Source organism: Hoplias malabaricus, chromosome 15 (genome assembly GCF_029633855.1).
Source record: "Hoplias malabaricus isolate fHopMal1 chromosome 15, fHopMal1.hap1, whole genome shotgun sequence".
In the NCBI taxonomy this organism is placed as follows: Eukaryota; Metazoa; Chordata; class Actinopteri; order Characiformes; family Erythrinidae; genus Hoplias; species Hoplias malabaricus.
The window spans coordinates 9528277-9538597 of record NC_089814.1 but is presented as its reverse complement, the minus strand read 5'-3'; the positions used below and the strand labels follow the sequence as shown (position 1 = coordinate 9538597).

The 10321-nt window shown below is 39.6% G+C and overlaps 1 protein-coding gene and 1 long non-coding RNA gene across 2 annotated transcripts; both read left to right on the top strand.

Moving 5' to 3' along the window:
- Positions 1-833: 833 nt before the first annotated feature.
- On the top strand, positions 834-5394 carry LOC136668718 (uncharacterized). Its single transcript, XM_066646396.1, has 7 exons — positions 834-1002; positions 1092-1251; positions 2769-2947; positions 3596-3709; positions 4447-4560; positions 4888-5001; positions 5275-5394. The coding sequence occupies exons 2-7, from the start codon at positions 1218-1220 to the stop codon at positions 5392-5394; spliced, it is 675 nt and encodes a 224-aa protein (XP_066502493.1). The 5' UTR covers positions 834-1002; positions 1092-1217.
- A 260-nt stretch (positions 5395-5654) lies between these two features.
- Positions 5655-6796, top strand: LOC136668157 (uncharacterized). The gene is made up of 3 exons (XR_010795475.1): positions 5655-5768; positions 6477-6578; positions 6665-6796. It is a non-coding gene; the product is annotated as an uncharacterized lncRNA (long non-coding RNA).
- Positions 6797-10321: the final 3525 nt, after the last annotated feature.

Below are 10321 nucleotides of genomic sequence, written 5' to 3'. Positions count from 1 at the left end.
GAGTGACTGTGACTGTGTGAAATTGAGTGACTGGGTGAATGACTGAGCATGTAACATTGTCTACATTTGAGTGTGTGAGTGAATGGGTGAATTCATAGGTATGAGTGACTGGGTCAGATTGTCCACAGGTGTGAGTGTGTGAATGACTGGGTGAGTATGTTCCAGAGTGTGTCCTGAACAAGAACCGTTATCACCACAGCGCATTTGTTTGTGGGTGGTGCATGTATAGGTCAACTCCCTCTTTAGGACAGGAAGAGTGTGTGTGATAATAATATGGGGACATTGACCTGAATACACACCAATAAAGTGGGGACCTAAAATCGAGTCCCCACAAAGTTAACCATTGCAGCGTGTCTATTTTGTCGAACTGTACCCGCCCCCTCAAAATCTCAATAGTCCCCAGGATGGTCATAGCCCTGACAAAAGTGTGCGAGTGTATAGGGAGCAAGTGCTCAGTGTGTGTGCACGCCCCCTGTTGACATAGGTTTTGCTGTTGGGGCCGTTAGCACACTTGATCACGTGGTACAGAAATCCTGACTTCTGATTGGTTGAAACGGGCCAATGAGGTAGCTCGTTAAGAAAGGCTTCATTATACGCAGTCACAAGAGGAGTTGGTCGAACAAACACAGAACCTGTGAGTTTTGCCTTGAAACTAAATGTTTAAGTCTTAGATCACTCAGCGCTTTTATTAAATAAAAAAGTGGAGCGTAAACTACTGTCAATTTAGCGTTTGAATATAAACGGTGCTCTATTCTGAGCATTTATCTAATTCCCCGTTGTTAACGCAGCCCTGATGAGGCATTTAACGGTCTCCAGTCCATTTGTTTTGCTAATGCTAAGCTGTTTATGAACCTTTAATGCACTTTTCAGAGAGGTGTCTTAAGAGTTGATGGAGCCAGTGAATATTCAGTGAATCGTTTGTTATTGTGAACGCCGTTTTTCACGTCACCGCGGGTCGCGACAAAGCGGGGCTCGAAGTTAAAAACATCGATTCATTTAAAGGTGAGCGAATATAACGGCAGTTTAACTCGGATTAAACTTTGATTTCGGAAAGTCGGTGAGTTTAGTGCGGTCTGTGGTTCGTAAATAAGGCGGAGGAGTGTTCGCGGTGTCGGAGTTCACTAAAGGAAGCTTCGTGCTGGAGAACAGAGGAGAGCTGACCCCCGGAGGAAGGCCGGAGGAGACGGAGCGTTCACCACAGCGCCCTGAGAGGATTTATGTTTGACTTCATCTGGACGGAAAGTTCTGGACGTGAGTACACAGGCTTTTCTTTATCTGTTCAGGTGTGAGGTTGTGTTTATATCTGTTACAGGTCTAAGACAGACACAGTGTCACGTTAAAGATTAGAGTCCCAGCTTTTCATTAATGATGCCGTTTTATTTTTAATTTCTCTCGGAAAACGAATATTTTGGTCGAAATACACCTCGCCAGGAAAGTTATGAACAGATTAGTGACAGTGAATGTGTGGATATGGAGTTAAAACTGAAAGAATGTTATTCCAAACGTGGTGTATCTCTTTCTCTTAAAAAATTAAACTCCTGCGTCATGAGCCCAGAAGCGATTCACACAAAAACAAATCACACCAGCGCTTACCTTGTGTCTTTCCGTCAGTCCGTTTGTTTGTGATCCTCGTGTTTGTGTGAGTTTAAAAAACACAGTTTAAAAACACGGTACAGCATATTTTTAAATAATTAAAATATTATCCCCGTGGGTCTCCCTTAAGGAACTCTTATGGTCGTGTGGCATAGGCTCTTAGCTTTCCAGCGACACGTCAATCAAGTCTGCAGACCAATCAGGGGCCGAGTCATGACGACGCGTAACCAAGGAGGCGGGACAAACATAGGCCCGTGTTTCAGCGGCCTGCACCGCGAGAGACGACTCCGACGGTTTTATTTGGCCACAACAATTACAACAAAAAACAATCAAGACAATAAACATGTTTTCAGAGCGTAGACGTCTTTCACTGGCTGCCTTTCCCCCGCTGAGGCGATTTAAACACACGAAGGGGTGTGAGGGAGTCACAGCGAACCAGAGTGAAGCTCCCTCCTCCAAAACGACTGGCCTCTGAAGGGACACTGTTCTGCGTTAGAAACGAGTAAATATCAGAATAAAATACAACAAGTATAAACCCTTCTCCTGTTTGTTCAGGGTAACAGGGCACTTGGAGAGCTGCAGGAGTCTAGTTTGTAAAGAAAAACATTGTAAATGTTGCCATTAAGTCTAGATTATATATATGACTTGAATACATATATATTATTTATTTTTATTTTTTTCTGCAATAAAATGAATCATTATCTTTATGGAGAGGTTGTAGTCTTTGGAGACACTTGGCCAGGCCCCGGTTCACTGTCTACTCCAGCTTGAAAAACTTCAAATAGTTGGACATTAACTCTTCAGTTTGAAGTCACTGATATCTAGATTATAAAATGAAATTTAGGAGTGTGTTTACCTATTTATTTTTTACATTTTCTCATTTTATTTCATCAGATATTGACCACTGCAGATTAATTTCAATACCTTTAAATGTTTTATTTTACATTTTTTTTAAGGCTTTTCATAAAATTGACTCTAGTTTATTCTCTGCCTGAGGAGAAAGCCTAAAGATGTTTGTATGTAATTTCAGGCAGAAAATGTCGTGTACCTTACCTCAAAATGTAATGTTTGGTTTGATTAGGTTTGAATTCTAGAACAATCTCAACTAAAACTATCTACAGCTAAAATAATATATTTTGTCACAAATTATCTGTCTTCTGTTTGTTCAAATTCAGTATCGATGCTGCAAGAGATGATGGCATTCTTGGAAGACCATATTAACCCCAACTGCAAAATGAAGAGAATCATTTTGGAAGGAAGGCCCCGGTTGTGTCTTTTTGCTTTAAGAGACATCACATCTGGAGTGGAGATTACATATAACTATGGAGATGGTGATTGTCCCTGGAGGAGTAAAGTAAGAATGTGGAAATTCATCTTTGGTCACTTGTGACAAAACTTTGACAATGTATATACACCTACAACACACACACACACTCACATCAAACTATTAACTGTAGTGTAGTTTACAAGCGATTATAAAACCTATTTACAAAGAAATGATAATTTCCACTGCATTTCAGTAAAGGTGACCTCTTTTAAATATTCCTGGTGTCTCTTGGCATTAGATACCATTTGCCTGATGGAAGCTACTCAAATGTTACATGTATAAAATCCTTATACAAATGTTTTATACACCTTTGACTTCTGCCTAATGTTTTTCTACCCATTTTATCAGTCATACATTTTACTTTTCTCTTGCAGCTCAAATTCTCAAACTAAACTGTCAAATTATTAAAAAAAAAAACACTTTCACAAGTGTGATTTGACAGCTCTGCGATATCCTCAAACTCAGTTTCCAAATGAGATAAAGCCACTGTAGTTCTTTCTTATATATAAACACACAGTCCTTCTCAAAACCAAGGCAACTGACCAGAAGCCGACAGATAAATTAAAAACAACTAACTACCTCTTTAGTCATCCACTTGATTTCCAATGGTAGCTGATAATAACTGGTACCCTTCTACCTTTATAAGTTTAATAGTGGCTGATGTTATCATTTTAGGTGTCAGAAAGTGGACCGGAAGCAGGCAGTAGTCACCTGGAGTCAGAAACTGCCTCTGAAGTTGATCAGCATTTCACCAAACATTCACAGCACAGATCTGGTTCTGAGATTCAAGTAAGGAAAATGACTTTTGTTCATGCAGCTTACACACTGTAAATGCTATGTGTATGTACTCCACCAGTATAGGAAATGTATAACACTAGGTGTGATTTCTGAACTCATGTACATCAGTTGGGATATACACCAGTATACAGTGCTGCGTCTTACACTTGCTTTACACACCCTGATAAGCCTTAACATTAAAACCACCTACTTGCTTCTAAACGTGTCTATTTTATGAGCTCCACATACCATAGAGGAGCACCTTGAAGTTCTACAGATCCAGAATTTAGTCCATCTGATTCCTTGCATACTTTGTTGACCACCCTTTACCCTGTTCTTCAGTGGTCAGGACACCCATTGTACAGCCACAGATCAGGTATTATTAGGGTGGTGAATCATTACTAGTTCTGCGTTTATACTATCGCCACAATATCAGTGTGTGAGTGTGTAATCTACTTAAACCAGCACAACACGCCCTAACACCACCACCACAACCACATCAGTGTAAATGTAGTGCTGATAAAAATCCACTGCCCAAATCATACCTGCTCTGTGGTGGTCCTGACCATTGAAGAACATGATAAAGTATGCAGAGAATCAGATTTACTAAATTCTAGAAATGTAGAACTACAAATTGCTGCTATATGTTAAGTGGAGATGATAAAAGTATTTTCTGCCATAATCAGTGTTTTTCTTATTTATGGTACGGCAACATTCTGGCGTGTTAGTGACTGTTGTGCCCATTTCAGGTGAAAAAAAGTGGAACGACAGCGGACAGTAAAGGTCTAGAACCAGATTGTGCCTCTGGAGACAATCACCATGGCACCCAACAATCACTGCAAGAGTCTGCTTTCTGCAAAACGGTATGAAACTATTATATTTCAGGTGTTTTTTACATAGTAAACGTCAAGTCCCCACAACGTACTGTAACAGTATTGGCAAAGGATTTCATTCGGCAAGTGGTGCACCTCCCCCACTGAGTCCCCACAATGTCTTTTCAAATGAATGGTTTACACAAAGTCCCACACAGTGCCAATTTAAAAATATAAGAGTTTTATTAAAAATAAATAGTTTGATTGGTGTGTTTAGCCTTAAAATAGTTTCTACCACTTATGGGTGTTCCTCTTGTTTATTATATGGCAACATGTTTTTAATATCGGACATGTTAGTGACTGTTGTGCCCATTTCAGGTGTCAAAAAGTGGAATGACAACAGACAGTAAAGGTCTGGAGCCAGATTGTGCCTCTGGAGACAATCACCATGGCACCCAACAATCACTGCAAGAGTCTACATCCTGTAAAATGGTATGAAACTATTATATTTCATGTGTTTTTTACATAGTAAACGTCAAGTCCCCACAATGTACAATGTAGTCTAACAGTATTGGCATATGATTTAATTCAAGTCCCCACAAAGCGGCTGTTAAAAAAGAATGAGGTTTATTAAAAAAATAAATAGTTCAATTGGTGTGTTTAGCCTTAAAATAGTTTCTACCACTTATCAGTGTTCCTCTTGTTTATTGTATGGCAACATGTTTTTAATATCGGACATGTTAGTGACTGTTGTGCCCATTTCAGGTGACAAAAAGTGGAACGACAGCAGACAGCAAAGATCTGGAGCCAGATTGTGCCTCTGGAGACAATCACCATGGCACCCAACATATACTTCCAGACTCTACTTTCCGCAAAATGGTATGAAACTATTATATTTCAGGTGTTTTATATTTAGTAAACGTCAAGTCCCTACAATGTACTCTAACAGTATTGGCATAGGATTTCATTCAAGTCCCCACAAAGCAGCTGTTAAAAAAGAATGAGGTTTATTAAAAAAATAAATAGTTCAATTGGTGTGTTTAGCCTTAAAATAGTTTCTACCACTTATTAGTGTTTCTCTTGTTTATTCTATGGCAACATGCTTTTAATATCGGACATGTTAGTGACTGTTGTGCCCATTTCAGGTGACAAAAAGTGGAATGACAACAGACAGTAAAGGTCTGGAGCCAGATTGTGCCTCTGGAGACTATCACCATGGCACCCAACAATCACTGCAAGAGTCTACTTTCTGCAAAATGGTATGAAACTATTATATTTCAGGTGTTTTATATTTAGTAAACGTCAAGTCCCCACAATGTACAATGTACTCTAACAGTATTGGCGTAGGATATAAGAATATAAGGATTTTATTAAAAATAATTAGTTTGATTGGTGTGTTTAGCCTTAAAATAGTTTCAGAATTAGTGTTCCTCTTGTTTATTGTATGGCAACATGTTTTTAATATTGGGCATGTTCTTGGTAGAATAAAGAAGTGATTTACCATTACCTTTTTGTGCACAGTTGAACTGGTGTAAAAACAAGTATCCAGAAATATCTTAGGAACCCCGTAGCAAAACCACAACTTTTGGATAAAAATGGAATGATCGATCGACTTTGTAGCTGCGTTGGATGGTTTTCAGCTGACATATGTAATTGTATGGCTTGCTAGCAGTAACTAAGCCCTGTTATTTTTGTGACATATTAAAAAAAAATAGTTATGCTCTGCAGCATGTTACAGTTCAGCCCTGTCCTTGATTGGTATCTCTTACTGAGCTGGTCGTGATGAAGGGTGATCAGTGATTGACAGCCCCAGCAGCCACCAATATTTATTTTTATTTTTTATCTTTCAGTCTTTTTTCTTTTTCTTCAGTAAACACTTTTTTCTGGTCATTATCATTATTACTATTATTGGATGTTCTTTGCCACTTATTCTTTTAGTTTGATGCATTTAATTTGTGTTTAACTAGATTGGAGCAGAACTGGACATAGAAACATCTACAAAGCAAGCCCAGGAAACCAAACAGCAACACCAGCATCAGAACCAACTAGTACCACATTAGTTCCCAAAGGTATAGTCTGATAAACATTATGGCAAGCTGTTATGAAATGGAAAAACATTGTATGTTTTGACTGATGTTGTCCTGCATTTATTCAGGTGTCAAGGTGGTTAAGAAAAGGAAATGGGAGACCAATGAGGTGAAAGCTGTTGAAAAACATCTGAACAGGTTCATCAAAACTTGCACAGTGCCAGGAAAGCAACATTGTGAGGCCTGTATAAAAGCAGAACCTATTGCGTGAATCCTATTGTTGAAAGACAGATTGGTTGGCTGTGAAATTTTTTGTCAAAAACAGAATTACTGCTCTTAAAAGGAAGATGTAAACCAGAATAAAAAGCCATTTACTGCATTAAAATGCATTTTTGTTTTGTTAATTCATTTATAAAGTTCCTATAGGAAAAAAACAATATTTGATTTCATTGAAAAGTTGGCTGATGTCGTCTTTAGGGTTCTTTATTTTTACAGTTTTACAGTGGTTCTGACCCATGAACAATAAAATTGTTATTTTCTTCAGATTGACTGAGAATGTTTTGTATGTTATAACACTTTTGGTGCTATAAAGAGCCATATACAGCACATTCTTCATCAGTCTGAAGAAATGTCACCATATTTCTTCAGTTTAAAAGAACCATTTAAACGTTGGGAGTGAGTGTTTCATAAAATGGTTGTTTTCTTTTAATTTTTTTATACTTATTGGGGCCTTGGCAGCTTAAAGTGTTGAGGTGGTTGTACACCTTGTAGATGCTTTTGAAAATTTTAAGGTATTTATTAATGATTTGTACAAAATACGGCATGGGCAAATGGCAAAAAAAAAGAGTTTAAATGGAAATGAATAAATGTTATTCATATGACAACATCATTTGTCTTTTCTTATAAATATGCATTGTGGCTGCAAACCAGTTGTTAGTAAAATTTGTCCCCAGATTGTTCACAAGTACTTACATTGTACAAAATACTGGGAAGTGTCAGTGTGTGTGTGTGTGTGCTGGTCCTCACATGTTTGGAATACCAGAAACAGTCCCCAGAATGTCGGAAAATGTCACATTGCTTTATTAATGTATTTTCTTTATTTTAAAGTGACAGCTGCTGTTCCAGGATCAGTTGAAACATGAATCTGTGTTTCATTTGTTCCTAAAGCCTTTAGAAATGCGCGTCCCCACAATGTAGGATCCAGCTCGTAGTCCCCAGATAACGCTTCTACAAGTGTGTGTGTGTGTGATTTAGAAGAAGAGACTAATCCTCTCTCCTCCACTCTCTCTACAGCCCGCAGCGGTGTGAATGGAGCTGAGCTAATAAGCACGGTCAGCCATGTTCCATTCTAGTCTCCGTAAGTACATCTCCAAATGCCAAGATGGTTTTTCACATCTTCCCCTTTTTTCCCTTCTTCCATCCATCAGTTTTCCTTTACTCTAACGCTCTCATCCCCTTCTTAGTGAGTGAGTAGAGATGGCTGTCAGACACCTCTCCCGTCCCTCCTCCCTCTTTGTCACTGCCGGGCCGGATGTCAGATCCTGTCGGTCAGGACGTGGAGAGGGGGGCTGTTGAGCTGTTCCTCACCTCCCCGTTTCATCATCATTAACACATATGCTCAGGCCAATTTGGCCCCGGCCCAACAGTCTCATCACAATTGTCATATTCACTGCCGAAGGATTCGATTACAAAGCAGGCCATATGGCGGAGGATCTCATCAGCCTTCCCTGTTTCTTCTCCCGTCAAATTTACAGCAACAGAACCCTGTTCCCTATGTCCCTGCGTGTCCAATTTCATCATGTGCTTATGGATAATGCGCATAAAGGACAGGTTGTTGCCGATTAAAAGAGCACGTACCTTTTGTGTCCTACATAAACTTCTTGTTTATTACTGTCAGATCATGTGGCCCTGTGCACAACCTACTGCCACATCCCTAAGTCCTACCATGTAGCTGCACCTTAATATCAGAGTGTTAGAGGCTATAGCATGTCTGTTAATGCACAGTTTAATTTGCCATCATCTAGGGCAAATAATGGCTTTATTTACCCTTTGGTTAAGACTTGTTTGTGCTTGATTTATTCTGTCCTTTCCTCATTTTCTATAACCACTTCATCCCAAACAAGGGTCCACAGACCCACACCAGTCCATCAGAGGGCATCACACTCACCCGGTCACTCACACTTTCACATAATTGAATGATTTCACAAAGCCTGCCAACATGTGGTATCCTACCAACCTCAAAGTTACACAGTGCAGTGTCTCCAGCGCTGAGCCCAGAGCAACAATGACAGAGTTTCTATTCTCCCTTTAAAGGTTAGTGAAGCATCACAATGATTTTGCAACAGTGCTTTTAAGGTAAAAATATTACATTAGTATTTCTTTAAGTTAGAAGATATTTCTAGTAGGATGTTTATACACCTGTGAGACGTTCCCCCAGTCCCATGGGTCTAAAAGGATGTGTAGCTGCCAAGAAACTCATTCCTCAGGAAATTTAATTAAGAAAAGATGTAGTTGAAATCTGTGAGGAGTCTGGTGTGTTCTCCCTGTGTCTGCGTGGGTTTCCTCCGGGTAGGTTAATTGGCGACTCAAGTGTCCATAGGTGTGAGTGAATGTGTGTCTGTGTTGCCCTGTGAAGGACTGGCGCCCCCTCCAGGGTGTATTTCCGCCTTGCGCCCAATGATTCCAGGTAGGCTCTCGACCCACCGCGACCCTGAACTGGATAAGCGCTTACAGATAATGAATGAATGTAGTTGAATTCACAAAATCAGAGAGAGTAGCTGGTGGGCTCAGATCTATAAACTGGCCTCCCCCAAGCTCCCACCTCAAAGTCATGGAATGTGTTTGGAACATCTTACACAGTGCTATATCTAACGAACGCATAAAGTGGTGGACTTTATATAGAACCTGTGTAGAACATGTTTATGTGTAAGTTAAGCTTTATTTTGTTTCCCAAAATTAAACACTTATTTGTGAGAAAAAAAACACGTTTAATACTGAAACTATTCCCTGATGTTTTATATCACCATGCGTCATCTTTCAGGCAGCTTGCGAATTCCAGCAGCGAAGAAAGTTTCGTCTTTTGACACAGTCATCAACCCACTTTTGCAGATCTTCAAATGCTTTGAAAGTGAACATCACACAAAGCACTTTACATTGATCAGAAATAAAGAGAGTCAGAAGGGGCTGTGTATGGACTATACACCAGGTGCTGCAGAATGTCCCCAACAAGTGTTAATAAAGTTTTCTTAACAGATTTATCAATGTGAGACCTAGCGTTGTCATGATTCAATCCTTTGCTGTAAATGGAGGTTTTCAACTGATTTCTTGGTTTCTGACCACAACAAATGTTGTTTGTAGCAATTAGCATTAACATAGGCTGACCAGACGTCCTCTTTTACCCAGATATGTCCTCTTTTTTAGACTTAAAAAAATATCCGAGCGGAATTTCACAAATGTCCGGGATTTTGTTTTTCTAGAGCTTACATAGAACTTCGAGAAGTTTTGTTCACAAACTAGTCCCGCCCTCCCCTACTCCGTTTGGTTCGCTTGAGTGAGAAGGGGGCGTGGTGAAGTAGCCTAAAATCTTCTGATTGGACGGTCTGACTGTAGAGCTACCGTTATTGGTCGATAACCTTCTCTCTAAACATTTAATTGGTCAGTCTGCACGTCAGTAGTCGGAGACGTGTCCTCTTTTTCACCATCTCAGATCTGGTCACTCTAATTAACAAACACTTCATAATGCCTGGATCAGACTACACCTTATTTGTATTTCATGATGTTCACTA